At 35.8% G+C, this 22,701-nt stretch overlaps 2 protein-coding genes across 2 annotated transcripts; both read right to left on the minus strand.

Moving 5' to 3' along the window:
- Positions 1-9,207: 9,207 nt before the first annotated feature.
- On the minus strand, positions 9,208-9,852 carry LOC138900616 (uncharacterized). Its single transcript, XM_070187729.1, has one exon. It carries the CDS (start codon positions 9,850-9,852, stop codon positions 9,208-9,210), a length of 645 nt encoding a protein of 214 aa, XP_070043830.1.
- A 4,665-nt stretch (positions 9,853-14,517) lies between these two features.
- On the minus strand, positions 14,518-14,955 carry LOC138900635 (uncharacterized mitochondrial protein AtMg00240-like). The gene has a single exon (XM_070187762.1). The coding sequence runs from the start codon at positions 14,953-14,955 to the stop codon at positions 14,518-14,520; it is 438 nt and encodes a 145-aa protein (XP_070043863.1).
- Positions 14,956-22,701: the final 7,746 nt, after the last annotated feature.

Raw genomic sequence — 22,701 nt, forward strand, 5'->3', positions numbered from 1 at the left:
ATGTTTCTATAGAGCGGGCACGTAACTGTGAATACCATGTCAACACCCCTCCAGTGAGGGTCCCAAATGTTTTCAGCAAAATGGAGGACATCTGCTTTTTGGCGAGGTCGTTGCCTTTCACGGCGGTAACATAGTAAGTCATATGGTTTTCAGGGTCGGTCGTCCCATCATATATTCTGAGATATGGGGGCATCTTGAAGGTCTTTGGTATGACATGTAGAGCCGCTTCCTCACTATATAGTTGTTCTATGAACCTACCGGCGTCCCTTTTTTGCAGCAATTTGGGGGCTCCAGGTATCTCGTCTACTTATTCCTGGTGCTCTTTCATTTGCTCTCTAAGTATCTTGTTTTCATTTTCTATTTCTTATATTCCTTTCAGCACGCCAGCGAGGACGTTGTCACCTGCATTGTCAGTAACACTGTGAGTTTTACTTGAACTCGGAGGGTCTGGTTGATCGTCCTATTTGTCTCCTCGTTCTGATGCATGGACTCTCGTGGTTTCTATAGTCATGCATGAAGCTTGTTTGCTAAGCACGCTGACTAGGGTATTAGTTAGCCATGCTTCGAGGAGCTTTTTCATAGCGGGTGGCGTCCCTTCTCCCGCAGACGTGGAGGCTCATTTCCTATTTGGTTTTGTTGTGCTGCAGAAAGGGGCTGGTGACCTCTTTCGCCTGGGGGAGGCAGTGGGCGTCACTTCTTCGCCCTAGGTGTCATAGCCTTCGTTGATAGTGTTCATGAGGTTAAGGAGAACATTATCTTTTGCCCTAGTCCCATTTCCTTGGTTACCTGCCATGAAAATTTTATATGCACAGAGAAGAGAGAGATAAACCTTGTGATTTATTAGATTAACAAGTCACGTGAGTTGTAGATCTAATAAAAACTAAAAGATTGGATGAGAAAATCGCTATAGACGACGCCAAACTGTTTGGACCCAAAATTTAGATATAGGTTTAAACAAATAGAGTTTTTAATAGAATAAAGTTAATCTTAGCCAAATTATTAATGTCCAAGAGATTATTTAACTGATTTCGTGGTAAAATGTCACAAGTTCCGTTTAAATAGCAGCAAATGCGTAACAATAAACAATATTTAATGGCCCAAGAATACAAAGAATAGCATTACATAGTAATAAATGATATATAATGGCATTTATGTAAATAAATGAAAGTGAGGTAACCGAAAAGGGGAGAGATTCTGAGATGTTCCTCCTGACAATGAGAAATGATTGATGAGCCTTTGAATATTCGGATTCTTCTTGGATCGTGGGAGAAACGTTAGACAAAGATCTCGAGAAAAGGTATATTTTGCATGTATACAATAAAGCAAAAATCTTTAGAGAATGTCAATATGTTGTTCTTTACAAATAAATGTCCAATCCCCTTTGTAGCTACATATTTTTTTATTTATAGGGGGACATGGGCGACAAAAATCCTAATAGTACAGATCAGAGGAATATTCACTGAATATTCTCCTCAAAGTTTTATCATTAAAACAAGTCATTAATGTCCTTCTTAAGGGAGTGCTTGTCCTCATTCCTCTGCCGAATCAACTCGACCTCGTCTTCGGCCTTCGTCAGAACACTTCGACCTTGCCCTCGTCCTTTGTTGAGAACACATTAATGACACGTGGCAGCCTTCGAAGGCTCTCTTACTGTTGATTCGGCTCACATATAATTAGGATAATTTTTAGCCCATACAACTGTAAAATTGACAATCTGAGGATAATATAACATACCAAATAACCAATAAAAAATAATAACATAATAACTAATCACATCATAACTTGTTCAAACTAAACTATCTATTAGGGTTTGTTTTATATTTGCCTTCCATTTATCTGCCACCCATGAAAAGTCTCTGCCCTTTCGTCTCAGATATGCCCCCGCCATTTATAAAATAAATTAGTCTGATTTGATTGATACAACGGAAGCCACGCCACATAGGAGTATATTTGGACTTTCTTCAATTGTTCATTGGTATATTACAATTTTTTCAATTGTTTAGGGGGTGTTTCAAATTATTACATAAGGTATATATAAAATAATTCGATAATTTAGGGGTAAATTTGAATCTTTTGTTGTCTATGTGGCTCCACCATAACAAATGTCAGAGCATAAATGGACAACCTTTAAGGGAGAAGCAAACTTGAGATAAAACATACAACTTTCATGAATCAAAATATAAACATAGGACAAATTCAATAAGACAATCAAATACTTTAGGGTAAATTTCATAATGAAGTTCAAAACTTAACGATCGACATACTTAATTTTTCATATAGATTGAGACGCCAAGTTTTTAATTTAATGTTCAAAAACTAAATAAATACAATATTTTATATCACAATCTTTTATACTCTATCCCTCCGTTTCAATTTATGTGAATCTATGTCATTTTTAGTCAGTTTCAAAACTAATGAATCGATTCCTAATAAGGAAACTCTAATTTTAGGATTCCAGTATTATCATTGATGAAAAGTTTTCACCAACCACATCAATATTATGACATGTTTTTACACTACAAATTAGTATGTTTATAATCATATGTTTTAATTTTTTTTCTTTTTTAAACTCTGTTTATAAATTGAAACGCAGAGGGTAACTTTTTAAAAATTATAATAAGAAATTCTTTGACTTCTCGATTACTAATACATCGTACAAAAGTAAGAAGCACGGTGATATTTCGATGAGTAATTGAGTGGAAATATATGCACATCATCAGCGAAAGAACAGCAGGTGTTTAGCAAAGTATATTCAACTTTGGTTTTAAAATTTAATAATTTGAATAAGCACTAGAATAAAAACTATGAGGTAATTCACCAAATTAAAAGCGCTCAAATAATTTGCACTAATAGAGTTAGATGCCCTCCTTATCTGCTCAGATGTTTTTCTCCTTTTCCTTGAGGGAATGAGGGGACCATTTAGTACACCAAGATTATTAACATTTCCAGTAAAAGGACACTTATCCTAATAAAAAAGTAAAAAGGTCCGATTAAACTAATTAGACAAGATTAAGAATAATACTTTGACACGACTATATTGGTGCGAACTAACTGTTCCTTATTGTCACTTGGGATGTTAACAAAAGCTAATATGATTCGGCTAAACTTAATTGACTTGAGTTCATTTCACGGGCCATAATGTTGTGGAGATCTACGTCATCAAGATATAATGATAGGAACACTATACTTCTATATCATTTTTACCGTCAAAATCGAGTTTGCCCTTCGTATGACTAATTAAGATTGGAACATGATGATCCGAGGTTCATTATTGTAATATCGAGCCATGACGCAAAGTTAGGTTGTCGAACTCGAGTCCCAGAGACCGATCAATATCGAGATCGGCCAAGACCGAGCTCGAGTCCCAGAGACCGATCAATATCGAGATCGGCCAAGACCGAGCTCGAGATCCAGAGATCGATCAAGATTGAGATCGGCCAAGATCGAGATCGAGCCAAGAAACAAAAAAATCGTTATAACCGCAATTGGGGGGAGAATCTCGACGAAAATCACGGTGCAAATCAAGGAGAGACTAATTAATTAATCTATCATGGGATCCCCACTATGTATTTTTAATTATATCCAAAATAAAATTTTTTCATTATATTAAGGGTTGTTATCATTTGTAGAAAGGAGGTCAGATTCATTAAGATTTATAGAACATCAAGCAAATACTATCTTTTTGGGGGCTTTGATATTTAGTCATATTGATCTTCTATCAATCACTCTCCATTCAATTTGAAGGTGATAAAACTTGAAGGCTTAGGCTAACTAATTCGTTTGGTTTGCATTTATTTCTTTTATAACTAATTTCGATATTCATTTACTTATCTTTCCCAATTTGTACCAAGTTATACCATATATCCTTAGAATTACGTATAAATTCAATTGCTATCCATTTTTCGGCTAAACAATATTAGAATAACATGACAGTTAAAAATACTACAATGATTATTTAATAAAGAATATCGGATTAAGGTACAAGATTACTAGCCATCACATTACTATATGACTTTAATTAGTATTGTTAAAAGGAATGAATGCATAGGTATAAGGGCCTATGCAGAAAGGAATATATCCATCTGAATTGGGCCTTGCATCATCTAAGTGGGCGGAGTTTGTGATTGCGCTAGTCACGACACCTTAAGGCCCAATACCGTACAATTGCAAGTCATGTTTGATTGAAGACAGTTTAAAATCTTGACTACTCGACTTGAAAATGAAAGAGCTTCAGATATTTGAATACCTGATAGCATACCAACTGTCACGATCCGAAATTTCTCACCGTGATGGCGCATAATATTTCACTTACTAGGCAAGCCAACGTTAGAGAATCATTTGCCAATTTCTTATTTCCATACAGTAATTAGCAATAATTAACTACGATGAAATATAACAAGTGCGGAATATCATAAATCTGTATTAACTACTACCTCCCGGATCTGGAGTCACAATTCACGAGCATTCTAGAACTTACTACAAGTAATAGTCTGAAAGAAATACAACTGTCTGAATGAAAGAAAACAGTAGGACATAAAAAGATAGACGAGGACTTCAAGGTCTGTGAACGCCGACAGATCTACCTTGAGTCTCCGGACAGCGGACCATTAGCAAATCTCGATCAACCTGAGCCGGTATCAAAATCTGCACAGAACATGCAGAGTGCAACATCAGTACAACCGACCTCGTGTACTGGTAGGTGTCGAGCCTAACCTCGACGAAGTAGTGACGAGGCTAAGGCAAGGCAGCTACAATCAACCTGTACAATTTAACAGTGTATACGCAAATAACAGGAATGAAGAACTAAACAGGAAATATCAGGAGGGGAGACATACTGAGGGGAATACAAGATAAAGAACTACAACAGAATGATCACCGGAGCAGTCAATATATCATGAATCAACAGGAATAGTGAATACAATAAAGAAGAATGCACGACATCATCCTTCGTGCTTTTACTCTCATATCATGGCACGACATCACCCTTCGTGCATTAACACTCACAATATGGCAAGTCATCATCCTTCGTGCATTAACACTCACAATATGGCACGACATCACCCTTCGTGCATTAATACTCAAAATACGGCACGACATCACCCTTCGTGCATTAACACTCACAATATGGCACGACATCACCCTTCGTGCATTAACACTCACAATATGGCACGACATCACCCTTCGTGCATTAACACACTTCATTACCATAATCCAATGCATAAATAACAACAAGGAGGTAGAATAACAAGTACAAATCTTACTTCAACATTTGGTTCCATAATATCAATCTTAACTTTGAAATAAAAACTCAATTATCACCAGAAAATTCCGTAAACATGATAAGAACGATAATTTGAACAACACTAGTATAACACGTAGCAATTTGGCATAGGAATAAGACAATATCAGAAAAACAGAGAAACATGAAAAAAAACAGGTAAATTGGCGGCGCATAGATACTCATCGCCTCACATATATGCCGCTCACATGAATTTCACTTAGCAAATAATCTAAGGTTCCTAATTCCCTCAAGTCAGGGTTAGACACAACACTTATCTCGCTCCGAAGGCCACTTAATTCTCAATCATAGCTTTTCCTTTGGAATTCACCTCCAAACCACCCGTATCTATTCAAAAATGACTCAATAATATCAAATATTGCTAAAGGAATTAAGTATATTGCATAAATTAAATTTCCCAAAATTTTCTCCAAAAAGTTGAAAAATCGACCCCGGGCCCGCTTGGTCAAAACCCGAGGTTCAGACCAAAATTCTTTTACCCATTCACCCCGAGCCAGAATATGTAATAAGTTTTGGAATCCGACCTCAAATTGAGGTCTAAATCCCCAAATTCCCAAAATCCCTATTTTCTACCCTAACCCCTAATTCTACCATGAAAACTCTAGGTTTTAGGTTGAAAATTCAAGAAATGTAATGGGTAATTGAAAGAGACGAGTTAAGGAACACTTACCTATGATTTGGGGAAGAAAATGTCTTTGAAAAATCGCCCTAGGCCTCCTATCCTTTTGAAAACGAGAAGAAAAATGGCTGGAGTCCGAATTAAATGCTCACTGCCCAGCGATCTTCGCACCTGCGCATCCGCATGTGCGGACGGGGTGTGCGCTTCTGCGGAAAAGGGCTGGGCCAACTGGGGCCGCACTTGCGGACAGGGTTCCGCTTCTGCGGTCCCGCTCCTGCGGAGAAAAGTCTGCATCTGCGGAAAAACGAAGTCCAGACCTGGGCCGCATCTGCGGGGCTTTCGCTCGCACCTGCGACCAAAGGCTCGCAGGTGCGGGCACACCAGATTTGGTGCACCAGCAGCCTTGTTGAGGTTTGAAATCAACTCGCGCATCGCCCGAATGACACCCGAGCCCTCGGGGCTCCAAACCAAACATGCACGCAAGTCCAAAAATATCATACGGACCTGCTCGCGCGATCAAATCGCTAAAATAACACCTAGAACTCTAAATTTAGTACCAAATCAAATGAAATTCTCAAGAACACTTTAAAATTTCTATTTTCTCAACTGGACGTCCGAATCTCGTCAAATCAACTCTGTTTCTCACCAAATTTCACAGATATGTCTTAAATATCATAATGAACCTATAACGGGCTCCGAAACTAAAATACGGACCCGATACTAACAATGTCAAATATCAATCAATTCTTAAAAATAAATAATTTTCAGACTTTTAATTTTCATCAAAAAATCATAACTCACGCTAGGGACATCCGAATTCGATTTCGGGCATACGCTCAGGTCCCATAATTCAATACGGACCTACCGGGACCGTCAAAGCACGGATACGGGCCCGTTTATCAAAAATATTGACCGAAATCAACTAAAATCAACTTTTAAGGCAAATTTTTTTATTTTTATTAGTTTTCAACATAAAGCTTTCCGTAAACCTGCCGGACTGTACACGTAAATCGAGGAGGGTAAAAATAAAATTTTTAAGCCCAAGAGCGCAGATTCGAGTTCTGAAATATAAGATGACCTTTTGGGTCATCATAGATGATTAAACATTTGAATATGCGGAACCGATTTAAATTAAGGCCTCATTTGTTTGCACTTAATGAAAGTCGGAATCTTAATCATTCAGATCTCATACATTAAGTGCGTTTATTTTCAAAGTGTGAAACTTAATCTTTCAGATCTTAATCATTAAGTGTGTATTTTTACTTCACAACCACTTAATGGGTTTGAATATGTATGTATGATTAAGATCTATAATAAAAATTTAATTTCATTAAGATACTATAATCTACATTCATTACTATATGTTGTCACCGCTTATCATTATCACCTACCACCACCACCATACTCAATCACTACCACCACCATCATCCTCAACCATAATCGTCATCGCTGCCAATCACCACTAGCTACTACCAAGAACCACTACTATCAACCAAAACCACCACCAACCACTGCTTCTAGTCGGCATTCACAAGCACATTCGTTAGCCATTACCACCACCAACTATCGTATTTAAAAAAAAATAAAAAATATATATATATATATATATATATATATATATATATATATATATATATATATATATATATATATTGATAGAATATTAGATTAATTAGTATTTTATTTAAATTTATGTTTATTAATTTTTATATAAAGATAATTTTTATACATGTAGATGTTAAAAAATAAACAGTCTTAATCATTAATATTCAGATCTTAATATACATCTTAATATTCAGATGTGTAATCAGATTCAAATGTCTTAATCTTAATACACATCTTGATATTCAGATATATATATATATATATTCAGATTCAGACGTCTTAATTTAAATTAAAAATAAATAAATGAGGCCTAAGTATCCCTCCATCTTATTTTATGTGATGATATTTTTTGATTGATTACTAAGTTAAAAATATTATTTTGACTTGTGTTATTATATTACAGTGGTAGACATAATAGTAATAATGGAATAGTTTGACAGAGAAAAAGTTAACTTACAATTCCAATTTGATTTGTCTACTTTTGAGTGAAAGTACGGGGATATGAATTATAAAATTGATTTTGGCCAAGCTTCTTCCTAACTCAAAAGTGCTTTTTTTCCCCCTCAAAAGGTACTTTTTTTCTCAACTTGAGGTGTTTGGCCAAAATATTTTTGGGGGAAAAAGTACTTTTGGGAAAAAACAGAAAAAAGTAATTTCTCCCTAGAAGTAGAAGCAGAAGCAATTCTGACTTTTCTTATTATCAAAAATACCCTTAGCAAAATATGGTATATATCAAAATAACCTTACTTATTTTAAACCTAATACTTAGAATTAGAGATTATATTATTGAACTCTCCTAATGTATAAATATTTATTTTTATTTTTAGAATAACTTTCTAATATGGTGACTTTTGAGATGAATGCTTTTATTTGTTAAATAATTTTTTGATATATTTAAATCATCTTAAAAGAATTAAAGTACTTTTGAATTTTATTTTCATGTTTTACTTAAATAAAATAAAAAAACTTAATTATTATCTTTATTAATAAATATTTGAGATTATTTATTTATTCATATAATATTAACTATTAAGTAAATCTTTTCATGTCCTTATTCGTAATTTGATACTTAAAAGCACTTTTTGAAAAGTTTGGCCAAACACAAATTATTACTCAAAAGTGTTTTTCATATTGATTAGCCAAATACAAATCGTTTCTCTCCAAAAGTACTTTTTCGAAAAGCACTTCTCAAAATAAGCAGATTTATTCAGTTTGGCCAAACAGGCTATAACTTTGGCTCGTAGTTGACTATTGCGATTATGCAGAAAGTAGTTAGTATACCAAATAAATATAAAGGCAACAACAACAACAACAACAACAACGACCCAGTAAAATCTCACTAGTGAGGTTTGGGGAGGGTAGTGTGTACGCAGACCTTACCTCTACCCCGTAGGAGTGGAGAGGCTATTTTCGAAAGACTCTCAGCTCAAGAAGACAAAATGAGATAATATCAGTACCACCACAGAGATCATAAGAAAAATAACAACATGAAAACGAGAAGATAGATGCAAAGCAAAAGTGATAGCCAGTAAATAGACCCGGCACTATGAGAAACGAAAGAGTAGTAAGACACAACATTACCACTAGCTATCCTAGACAAAAGTCCTACCAGACTAGTCTCACAAAGGTACAAAGTAAGGAAAGACTTAACTATCTCCTAATCTACAACCCTAATACTCGACCTCTATAGCTTCTTATCAAGGGCCATGTCCTCGGAAATTTGAAGCCTAGCCATGTCTTGCCTGATCACCTCTCCCCAATACTTCTTAGGCCGCCCTTTACCTCTTCTCATGCCCTCAACAACCAGCCACTCACACCTCCTTACCGGAACATCTGGGCTTCTCCTCTGTACATGCCCGAACCATCTGAGCCTCCTTTCCCGCATCTTGTCATCAATGGGAGCCACACCCACCTTCTCCCTAATATCATCACTCCTAATCTTATCCATCCTAGTGTGCCCGCACATCCACCTTAACATCCTCATTTCTTCTACTTTCATCTTCTGGATATGTGAGTTCTTAACATGCCAACACTTAGTCCCATACATCATGGCTGGTCTAACCACCGCTTTATAGAATCTACCTTTGAGTATCGGTGGCACTCTTTTGTCACACAGGACTCCAGATGCTAACCTCCACTTCATCCATCTCACCCCAATACGGTATGTGACATCCTCATCAATCACCCATCCTCCCTGGATAACCGACCTGAGGTACTTGAAACTGCCTCTACTTGGGATGACCTGTGATTCAAGCCTCACATCCACGCCCACTTCCCTCGGCTCAGCGCTGAATTTACACTCCAGGTATTCGGTCTTCGTCTTACTCATCTTGAAACCCTTAGACTCAAGAGCCTATCTCCAAACCTCCATCCTCTCGTTAACACCGGCTCGGGACTCATCAATGAGAACTATGTCTTGAGCGAATAACATACACCATGGTATCTTCCCTTTATTATGGTGTGTTAACGCGTCTATCACTAGGGCAAATAAGAATGGACTCAGCGCAGAACCTTGGTGTAACCCCATAACAACCGAAAAATGCTCAGAGTCGCCTCCTACTGTCCTCACTCGAATCTTAGCCCCTTCATACATATACTTAATCGCTCTAATGTAGGCAACCGACAAACTTTTACCTCCAAGCTTCTCCAGATAACTTCTCTAGGAACCTTGTCATACGCTTTCTCAAGGTCAATAAATACCATGTGCAGATCCTTCTTCCTCTCCCTGTACTGTTCCACCAACCTCCTAACAAGGTGTATAGCTTCTGTAGTAGAACAAACCATCATGAACCCGAACTGGTTGTCGGATATAGACACCATCATCCTCACATTCGCTTCAATCACCCTCTCCCAAACTTTCATGGTATGGCTCAGTAATTTGATACCCCTATAATTGTTACAACTCTGGATATAAAGGCAAATAATGAAATATAAAAACAAGTAATGAAAAATGAACATGCGAGACACAGATTTTTATACTGGTTCATGTACCGGTGTGGTACCTACATCCAGTTCCCTTGGAACACAAGGGTTCTCTTAGATATTCAATGGCAATTAAAATGAGAGTGGTTTTCTCACTTTTACCACCAACGAGTTACAAGTGATTTATTGACAGAATCTTTCAATAACTTTCTTTTTCTCTCTATCTATTGATACACTAGTATGCTTTGGATACAATGTTTAGTAAGAAGTAGAAAGACTGAAAACTTGGATGAAATCTGCTTAATCTTCTATATCCTTTCTCCTCTTCTTTAATAGTGCTCGATGAAGTCCCTAATTCCTTTTTTCTGGGATTGTGAAAAATCATTGATAGTGCGACTTTCCTTTTGAGGCAGTATTCTCTAAGAGTAGCACCTAAGGTTAGCCTCATGAATCCAGTGTATGAAGTACAACCAAATTCATTCTTAATGTGCAGACTGGCTCCTTTATCTTCCAAATCATTTGCTCTTGAGTCTTTCGCTGATTTCTCGTACTTGATAGATTTCCTTTCCTTCCTTTTATGCTTGAAAGTCTTTTCCCCGTTTGATTGATTCCCTTTCCTTTCTTGTATTCCTTTGATGGACAAATTTAAATATCATAACTGTTGGCTCTCTGATTGTTTCTTAAGTCTCTTACGCTTCCATCCATTTGATTAGTGAATCTGCACACATAGTGGATTCACATTAGTCAAGTTTTTTTGTTATTAGTCATCATTAAAATTCTAAACCTAATAATTTTTCCCTTTTTGATGATGACAATAAACCAAAAAAGAGTTTGACGGATTTGGGGACACTTCCCTTTCAAGGTTGTACTTCTGCTCCCCCCTTCTTTGTGCCTTGTTTGTACTTCTGCTCCCCCTATTTTTGTATCTTTTTTTTCTCCCCATTTGACATCAATCAAAAAGAGTAAGAAGAGATATAAATAATAGCACATAATAATAATAAAGCATGCATGACAGATTTATATACATCTAAACAATCATAGTTAAGCAAAAGTGGGCATAGTCAACTGTACGCTCGATCAAACACAACCAAAAGTAAAGTTCTATCAAACAAACAAAAAAAGGGATTGTTTAGACATCCTAGATAATTAGTTCCTTCCAAAGAAATACTTTAAAGTGTAGATCACTTTGGTGCAGAAGCTATCATAAGAGGCATCAATCTCTTTGGTGACTTTGTTCAACTTCTCAGTGACATCCTGCATAGCCCTGATCCCTTACATTTTGTGGTTTGAAGATTGATCCTTAAATCTGGCCACGTCTTCTTCAGTTTCCTTTATCACATCCTTGATTTTGTTCACCTGTTCCTACATAGAGGTTAGCAATTCCTTGATACCTATAATGTTTTGATGCATTAGTAGTAGTTGTTCTAAGGAAGAGGATTTGTTTGCTTCAGACTTAATTCCTCTGATGCCCTATTGAGTAGTGGATTCTGGTGCTTTGTCTTTCTTGAACCAAGTTCCCTCAACCAGAGCGTACCCCATTATAGCAAAGGCAGTCTTGTCATAGGTGCTGGATATGATCTTAGGGGCAAAGGAAGACAAATCCACTTTCATGACTTGCAAAATATGAGAGATTAGTAAACCATGAGGCAAGCTGTTAGCAGAAGAAGATACATCCCTGATGATTTCAAGAATACACTGACCTACCCAAGCAAACCAGTCAATAGTTTTTCCATTCACAAAACAGTACAGAACAAAGATATCTCTAATTAGGGGTGGGCGTCCGCCAGTGCGGTGCGGCTTGCAAGAAGTTCGGTTCGGTTTATTTGGTATTCAGTTATTGATTTGGTGTACCGATAACCGAACCAATATAAATTCGGTTGGTTCGATATTTGAAACTTTGGTTTGGTTGGTTTTGGTTTTATTCGGTCGGTTTTATGTCCAATATGAAACTGCTCATTTCGTAGTTTGTTATTAGGAGATCGTTTGAATTTCAGAATTGACGCTATGAAAGAAACATTAAATGGGTTTTGTAATGTTCAAGTAAAATAATAGCGGCATACACGTTAGAACTACTAAATAACATAGTTCATTTTCCATCACCCTTTGGTTTTGAATCATATTCGCTTGAAGATATCCGATGTGCTAAACAAAGAAAGAACATGACACAAGAATTATGCTTTCTACAGCCAAAGAAAAAAGAAGAATTGCAGTAGTTATGCTTGCTCTATCCAAAAGCACAATACTAATTCAATTATCTATAAAATATAGAACTTCCAAAAAGTAACAGAAGTGCAAAACATTATGCACCTGCTGCACCATCAATTAAAAGTAAGAGAAATTGTGTAACAGAAGCAACAGATAAAATCGAACTAAAGAGGAAGGAGGAATGAAACTAATGAAACCTGAACCGTAATTGTAAATCCGATATGGAGATGGAGTTATGATTTTTTGCCATTTTGGGCTTCAGATTTGTTGATGGGTATTGGCTTATTGGGTAATGCAAATTGGGCTTAAGAGGATGTGGGCTTAAATTAGGACAAAGGTAGGCTAAGGGCTTAGCTCATGACTAAAGATGAGCAAACTCATATGTTAAACCCAAAACTGATCACTAAACCGAACACCAAACTTTTAAAAATTATAAATCGCAAACAACAGAATAAACCAAAATTGCCGGTTCGGCTGGTTTTTTCGGCTCGGTCGGCATTATGCCCACTCCTATCTCTAATAGACAAAGTATTGAGAGATCCCGTGCGGGGTAACATGGTGGTAGCAATAATGTGATATAGAACACGATGCTCAAATTTCAGATTTTTAGGAACAATATCGGGAGGGGGGAGAGGGGGGGAGGGGGTCAAACAGAACACTTTTTGCTTCTTCAAAAGACACTTCAAAATAATCAACCCAAGAATGTTGCACAAAGAAACTATACCCAACAAACTTAGTTGCAAGGATCTTTTCAAACTAATAAGAGTCAAGAATGATGCGAGTTCCCAAGACCATGGATTCCAAGTCATTTTTGTCTATCACAAATAGATTAACATAAAACATACGCATGAGCTCTTCATAAACAGTGTCACCAACAGTCGCAAATAGAAAGAGGAGTTTTTGAATTTCAAACACAGAGATAACATCACAGTGAGAGTTTTTCATAGATTTCAAACTTACAGTGCGTCCATAGGCAATCGACTTCCCTTTGTAGGCAAATTTGGCTTTCTCCTCGGGACCATAGAAATCCATCTTGTCCTGAGGCCCAAATTCTACACTTTCGATTTTTCCCTTCTTTTGTGATGACTGTTTGGGATTTGACTCCATTTGATTTTCCAACCCTCCATTGAGTAATGAGGATTTACTCATGTGAATCATTGAACTCATCTTCAAACTGTTGATGGTTTGAACTCTTTGTGATTCAATATCTATGGGATCATCAGTTTGTGGGTTCTTCTTGAAATGATGACTTCTTCTAAGCATAGAGGAAGATGGAGAGGGTTTGGTTTTGGCCATGAGAGTTTTTTTTTTTTTTTTTTTTGTGAGTGGGTGATATGAACAAGAAGGGGGTTAAAAATAGAGGTAATGTGATGATGAAGGGTTGCCTTGGTTCTGGAGAGACGTGTGAAAGGCAACTGAAAAGTAGCTTTCTAAAGACGCGCCTTCAATAACACAATTAATGCATGCACAGAGTAATCAAATCAATTAGGGATATTTTAGGCGGAAATTTCGAAAACATTATAGAGCATTCTTTAAAAAAATTGAGACTTAGAGAAATTAAACAGGATTTAAATAAATGCCTATATTATCTCGAAGAAAACAAAATCTTTCTTCAAGTAGAGGTTTTGTAAAAATATCTGCTAGCTGATTTTCAGTGTTAACAAATTCTAACACAATATTATCTTTTGCAACATGATCACGGATAAAATGATACTTGATTTCAATATATTTAGCTCTAGAATGATACATAGAATTTTTTGAAAGACAAATAGCACTATTGTTATCACACATAATTGGAACACAATTGAGTTGTAAATCATAGTCTAAAAGTTGATGTATATCCATATAACTTGTGTGCATCAGTTGCCTACAACCAGGTATTCCGCTTCAGTAGTATATAAGGCAACAAATCTTTGCTTCTTGCTGTGCCAAGAGATAAGAGATTTTTCAAGTAATTGATCACTTGTGCTTTTTCTGTCAATTTTATCTCCTGCAAAGTCTGCATCTGTAAAACCTTTGAGATCAAAGAATTTAAGCTTTCATACCATAGTCCATAGTCGACTGTCCCTATCAGATATTTGATGATTCGTTTAACCGCAGTTAAATCAGATTCTTTGGGATCTAACTGATACTTTGCACACTTGCAGACACTAAACATGATATCAGGTCGACTAACAATAAGATATAGTAGAGATCCGATCATACCTTGATACATTATTGCATCAACACTCTTATCTTCATCAAGGGTGGTTGATGGAATCATGAGAATCCCTATGGCTTTGGTATTAGACATGCCAAATTTCATAATGAGCTCTTTTGTGTACTTAGTCTGGCTAATAAAGATCCCTTTTTGTGATTGATTGATCCGTAGCCTAAGGAAGAATGTTAATTCTCTTATCGTGCTTATTTCAAATTTCCCTTTCATGATGTTTGAAAAATTCTTACATAATTCCGAGTTAGTACTTCCAAAGATAATATCATAAATATAAATTTGTACAATTAAATTACCTTCGTCTGAGCCCTTAATAAAGAGATTAGTGTCATATTACCTCGATCAAACCCATATTTGACTAGAAATGAACTTAGCCTTTCATACCATGCTCTAAGGGCTTGCTTCATCCCATATAGAGCTTTGGACAACTTGTATACATAATTTGGAAAGGATTCATTTACAAATCACGGGGGTTGCTTAACGTACACTTCCTCATAAATGAATCCATTTAAGAACGCACTTTTCACGTCCATCTGAAACAGTCTAAAGCACTTGTGAGCAGCATAGGCTAATAGTATACGAATTGACTCTAACTTGGCAATAAGAGCAAAGGTTTCCTCATAGTCAATTCCTTCTTGTTGCGAGTATCCTTGAGCAACCAGCCTATATTTATTTCGTACAACTTAGACAAACTCGTTTAGCTTGTTCATGTATACACACTTTGTTCCAACAATAGATATATTAGGAGGTTTAGAGATAAGCTCTCATACCTTATTCTTCTCGAGTTGATCAAGTTTCTCTTGCATTGTATTTATCTAGCTATTATCTCCAAAAACCTCATCTACCTTTTTTGGTTCAAATTGACAGATGTGAGCAATATTTGACGCTTGCTTTTGAGATCTTATAGTTTTCACGCCTTCTTGAGGACTACCAATGATGAATTTATGTGGATATCTAGGTTCACCTTTTCATTTATTTGGGACAGCTGAGGCTGACTCCTTTTTGATAGGAATTGATTGTTCAGATGTAAGTGATTCCTGATTTTTCATGTGACTATCAGTCGACTGATACTGCTGATTAGTCACCTCATCGTGAATGTCCTCACTTGCATGAACATATTTTGGAACTATGGCAATTTTCTCGTCATCAGGAAGTTTTTCATTCCTGAAGCGAGGGTTAACATCGATAAATACAACATGTATGGATTCTTCAATAGATAAAGTTCGTTTCTTAAAAACTCTATATGCTCTACTTGAGGGAGAGTATCCAAGAAAAATACCTTTGTCGCTCTTTTGATCAAACTTACCAAGATTGTCTTTTCCATTATTGTGGATAAAGCATTTACAACCAAATGGATGAAAGTAACTGATATTGGGTCTTTTACCTTTCCATAGCTCACATGGAGTCTTTTAAGAATAGGTCATATCAAACATCTGTAAATGATGTGACATGCAATGCTTACTGCTTCTGCCCAAAAGTGGTGTGGAAAAGAGTTTTTCACAATGATTCTTGCCATATCTTGCAAGGTTCTATTTTTGTGTTCTACCACTCCAATTTGTTGAGGTGACCTGGGGGATGAGATGTTGTGAGAGATTCCTTGATCATTGCAGAAATTTTTAAATGTTCTGATTTCAAATTCTCCTCCGTGATCACTCCTTATGGCAGAGATGTAATATCCCTTTTCCTGTTGTACCTTCTTGCAGAAGAATTCAAAATTCCTTAATGTTTCATCTTTATGAATCAAAAAAATAACCCAGGTAAATCGAGAAAAATCATCTGCTATAACAAAAGTATATTTTCTACCACCAATGCTAGCAGTTCTAGTTGGAGCAAAGAGGTCCATATGCAAAAGTTGAAGAAGTTTTATAGTAGAGACTATGTTTTTTACTTTGAAAGAAGACCAGGTTTGTTTTCCTAATTGACATGCATCGCAAATTTGATCTTTTAAAAAATTTAGTTTTGGGAGACCGATGACCAGATCCCGTTTGAAAAGTTTTTGAATAGTACGCATGCTAGCATGATCAAGTTTTCTATGCCATACCCAGGGATCATCAATCATAAAAGCTAGACATAGCTGATTTTCCAAGCTATCAATATTACTGAGAGTATAGACATTTTTATCTCTATTCTCGGATAGAATGGTTTTACCTGATTCGTCTTCAATAATCCAATCATACTTTTTAAAACAAACCTCATAGTCATTGTCACATAGTTGACTAATGCTGAGTAAATTGTAACCAAGTTCATCTAGCAAGTAGACTTCGTCTACATCACATGATGAGTTGAGGGGGACTCTTCACACTCCAATTATTTTTTTTTTTGATTTGTATTCAAAAGTGACTGATCCGACATCCAGTTTAGTGACAGTTTTGAATAGTTGTTTGTCACTAGTCATGTGTCTAGAACACGCACTGTCAAGATACCATTTTCCTTTTCGATTCTTCTTGCGGTATTCCTGCAACAATAAATTACTTATTTTTAAATACCCAAGCATGCTTTAGATAGAGACATTTCTATCTCTATTCTCTGATAGAATGATTTTACCTGATTCGTCTTCAATAATACAATTAGGGGTGGCATGTGGGCCGGGCCCGGTCCTAAGTGGGCTTCGCGGGTCCGGTCCTAAGTGGGCCGGTCCTAAGCTGTTCCGGGCTCCACGAACTAGCGGTCCCGTGTTAAGCGGGCCCAAACGGTCCTAAGCGGGTCCAAGTGGGCCCAACGGAAACTTTCTATTTTTTAAATTATTTTTATACAAGTTAGAGAAAAATAATAGTAATAAAAATATCTAAGGCAATTCCTAGTAAATTATATTATAGAATTGTCACCTAAATTTTTTAATTCAAATTTAAAGACAAAAATATTGTAAAGAGATATTCAAAGCAATGCATTATAATATATATACTATACTATACTATATATACATCTTAAGATATATAAGCTATATTCAATTTACTATATATACATCTTAAGATTTATACATTAATATTCGATTTATATACTATATATACATCTTAAGATATATATATATATATATATATATATATAGAGAGAGAGAGAGAGAGTATAGTATATACTATATTATACTATATGTATAGCTTAAGGTATATAAAAAGACAAAAATATTGTAAAGAGATATTCAAAGCAATGCGTTATATTTTTATTATAGCATTAAAAAATTATGGCAATATCTTTCTTAGTCTTCTTCCCCCCTATGGAATGAGCACAACAAGGTGCTAATACCACCATTGAGAAGAAAAAAAAACTAATCAAGATGTGCCAAAATACAAGTTACATATTAATTTATATGGTATCTCTTACAAATTTCATAAATCCTTCAAGGTCCGGAGGAATTTCCGTTGGTGGTGGCGGAAATGAAACTTGGTCATCATCGCTTCCAGGCGAAGCATCATCCTCCGCAAGTTCAGCTAGTATTTCTTCATAAGTTTCGTCTACCTCTGGTTGTGATTCAGCAAGTCCAAAATTTCTTCTTTCCGAACGGATCCAATCTCTGAAAAGTACTGATTTTTCCAAGCTTTCCCTCATAGACGCTCTATAATCACCAAGTTGAAGTCTTGCTTGACTGAAAGCACTCTCTGATGCCACTGTTGAAGCTTGAATAGTTAAAATGTCTCGGGCCATCCTTGAAAGAATCGGAAAGTATTTTTCTTTGTCCTTCCACCATTCCAAAATATTAAAGGAGTCGTCGGGATTCACTTCCTCAATTCCCTGTGACAAATAAATTTCAAGCTCATTTAGTTGTGAAAAATTACTAGTACTAGAATTTTGAGAACCCTTGAACCCTGCCCAAGCACTAAGTGCTCTAACTCCTGCAGTTCTTTTAGATGATTGAGAACTAGAAGAAGAATGAGTTGGAACATTTGGTCTAGCATGATCTAATGCAACTTGATAAGCATTATAAATAGTTTGAACATTTATTTTAATTGAGGCTATTGCGTCCGCAAGTGTAGACAACTCCTCATCTTCAAGTGCTAAACCATTATAAACAGTTTCATACCAAAATTGAGGACCTCCTAATTTCATAGTAGGATTTAACAATGCAGCAACAACATAAATAGGGAAAATAGGGGAAAATATTTTTTAATTTTTTTTCTCATGGAATCAATAGCAAGTTGATAAATTTCCCCACCCTCTGAAAAATGATCAAACAAATTTGCAAGTTCTACAATATAAACTAAACAGTTAGAAATAGTAGGATAATATTGCCCAGAAAATTTATTTGTAGCAATATGAAATTTTTCTAAAAAATCTACAAGCATTTTAACATTAGCCCAATTCGCATTTGTAAGGTGCTCATCATCATCACTTACATGAGCATTAAACGTTGAGTTTATGGGGTTTCTATATTCATATGCAACAACTAAACTTTCATACATGTAATTCCATCTAGTTGGACAAGGTTTAGGAACCTTTCTTTCTCTTAGGCCAAATTCATCGCATCTTTTAAAATATTCTCTAAGTCTACTTCTACGGTTTGAATAAAAAAGCCAATTAAGAGCCATTTTAACCTTTTCAATTTCAACATTTAAAATTCGCATATCATCACCCATAATTAAATGGTAAATATGATAAATACATCTAACATGAAAAATGTTACTAAATGCAGGACTTAGTGTAGTGGTAAGCAAGGCTACAACATTTGTGTTACTAGAAGCATTATCCATTGAAACTGACATTATTTTATCACTAATGTAAAAATATCTACAAATATCCGTAATCGTGCTAGAAATAAACTGCCATGTGTGACGTGAGTTAATTATTCTATAAGCAATAATGCGCTTTTACATTATCCAATCCTCATCAATCCAATGACTGGTAACAGTAAGGTAATCACAGTCATTACCACTTCTACCAATATCAGTTGTAATAACAACACGACAATTTATATGAGTAAATAAATAGCGCAAATATTGTTCATATTCATGTTTATATTTATAAATATCACTCTTTACGGTTGTGCGAGAAAAACCTTTATAAGTAGGATTATATACTTTTCTAATATAATGCACAAAGTGAGGGTTAGAAAGAAAACTATAGGGTAAACACATAACAGTAACCATTTTTATCAATTCTTCCCGATCCTTTTTTGGATCATAATATAAAATACCACCGGTAATAGTGTTAATTCCCGGTTGAAATTGATTTGACCCGATACTAAGGTCAGCCTGACTAGGTGCACTTGTCCCCTCGGCCAAAGCTTTCATACGAAAATATCTAGCTTTATTTTGAGGGTGTAGCAATATGTGTCTAGTCAAACTTCCCGTCCCTCCCCTCCCCCCCCCCTCCCCCCCGACTTCCAACATATTTAAAAACTAACTCTTTGCCACAAATTTTACAGTTAGCCCTATTTTTTTCTCTTAGTTGAGTAAAAAATGGCCAAACAAGAGATGTTTCTGCCCGTTTAGAAGGTTGTCTAGAAAAAGTAGGGGCAGTAACAGGAGGGTCAGACGGGGGATCATTTGGATTATTATTAGTTGGGTTAACTTCAGGAGCATGACTAGTGGGTGTATCGTCATCCGGTTGCGTTTAATCAAAATCTATTTCTTCATCATTATTTTCATCAATAGTTGGATTACCATAAAGAGCATTCATATATTCATGATTTAATTGTTCACCGGGGGCAATATTATGGCAAAATTGACTCTCGGTAAATTGTAATAAACTATTATCGCTATCAAGAATAGCAGGTGTAGGACGGGTAACAGGTTTCGGCCGGGGAGCCGGGGGAAGTGGAGGAGGAACAGATTGGCCACTAGATTCAACACTCTTGGATTTTCCCTTATTTTTACTAAATATGTTTTTTAGGGAATAAGCCATCTTAATTAATCAAGCAAAGTAAATAAAACAAACAAAACTATAATATTAAAACTTAAGAGTTGGAACGAGTTTACCGAATTAACGAACAACTTGTTGAAAAATAATTATCGTTGAAGACTTGAAAACTTCAATTCACCAACTTCACAATTTTGCACAAATTATAATAATTAAGTAAGCAATTATAGAAGAATATTAGAGAGAGATTGAGAGAGATTGATGATTTTGTGAGAAAAATAAAAGAATGAGGGGGTATTTATAGTTGAAAATAGGGAAAAAGTATAATTATAAAAAGTTTGGGGTTAAAACAAAATTTGAGGGGTTAAATGGTTATTTTGCAAATAGTCAACGGCTATTTTGGCAGACCAAACGGCTAGTTTTTAAATGGACAAACGGTCAATTTTATTTATTTTTTAAAATTATCCGTTGAGCCCGTTTAGGACCGCTTGAACCGGCCCACTTCTGAGCCGGTCCCGGTCCTAACGGTCCCGGTCTCGCGAGCCTCCCCTATGAGACCGGCCCACTACCCGGCCCACCACCCCACGGTCCCGGTCCTATCCGGTTAGGACCGTTTAGGCCCACCGCCCATGTGGGCTTGCGGTCCTGGGCCGGTCCCGGTCCTAACCGGCCCACATGCCACCCCTAAATCCAATCATACTTTTTAAAATAAACCTCATAGTCATTGTCACATAGTTGACTGATGCTGAGTAAATTGTAACTAAGTTCATCTACCAAGTAGACTTCGTCTACATCACATGATGAGCTGAGGGGGATTCTTCGCATTCCAATTACATTTATTTTTGATTTGTCTCCAAAAGTGACTGATCCGACATCCAGTTTATTGACAGTTTTGAATAGTTATTTGTCACTAGTCATGTGTCTGGAACACGCGCTGTCAAGATACCATTTTCCTCTTCGATTCTTCTTGCGCTTGGGTCCTAGATGGTTAGTATTCTGATTGTTAGCCTGATTTTCGGCATTCACAAGTACCTTCGTTAGCCATCACCACCACCAACTATCATATATATATATATATATATATATATGTGTGTATATATTGATAGAATATAATGTTAATTAGTATTTTATTTAATTTTATGTTTATTAATTTTTAAACAAAGATAATTTAAATACATGTAGATGTTAAAAAAAAAAATCTTAATCATTTAGTATTTAGATCTTAATATACATCTTAATATTCTGATATCGTAATCTTAATACACATCTTGATATTTAGATATATATTCAGATTCAGACGTCTTAAATTAAAAATAAAAAACAAATGAGGCCTAAGTATCCTTCCATCTTATTTTATGTGATGATATTTTTTGATTGATTACGAAGTTAAAAAAGTATTTTGACTTGTGTTATTATATTACAGTGGTAGACATTATAGTAATAATGGAATAGTTTGAGAGAGAAAAAGTTAACTTACAATTCCAATTTGATTTGTCATGAAAATGTTACAAATTAATATTATTGGAGTAATTGTATTAAATACTTTTGAGTGAAAGTACAAGGGGGATGAATTGTAAAAATTCTTTTGGTCGACTAACTTTGGCTCGTACTTGACTATTGTGATTCTTCAGAAAGTAGTTAGTATACCAAATAAATATAAAGGCAAGTAATGAAAAATGAACATGAGACCGAGATTTTTATATTGGTTTGTGTATCGATGTGGTACCTACATCCAGTTCTCTTGGGTCACAAGGGTTCTCTTAGATCTTCAATGACAATTACAATGAGCGTGGTTATCTTACATTTACCACCAACGAGTTACAACTGATTTCTTGACACAATCTTTCAATAGCTTTCTTTTTTTCTTAATCTTTTGATACACTAGTAAGTTTTGAAATACAGTATTTAGTAAAAAGTAGAAAGATTAAAAACTTGGATGAAAGCTGCGTAATCGTCCATGTCCTTTCTCCTCTTCTTTAATAGTGCTCGATGAAGTCCCTGATTTCTTTTTCTGAGATTGTGAAAAATCATTAATAGTGCGACTTTCCT

Source organism: Nicotiana tomentosiformis, chromosome 1 (genome assembly GCF_000390325.3).
Source record: "Nicotiana tomentosiformis chromosome 1, ASM39032v3, whole genome shotgun sequence".
Taxonomy (NCBI): domain Eukaryota; kingdom Viridiplantae; phylum Streptophyta; class Magnoliopsida; order Solanales; family Solanaceae; genus Nicotiana; species Nicotiana tomentosiformis.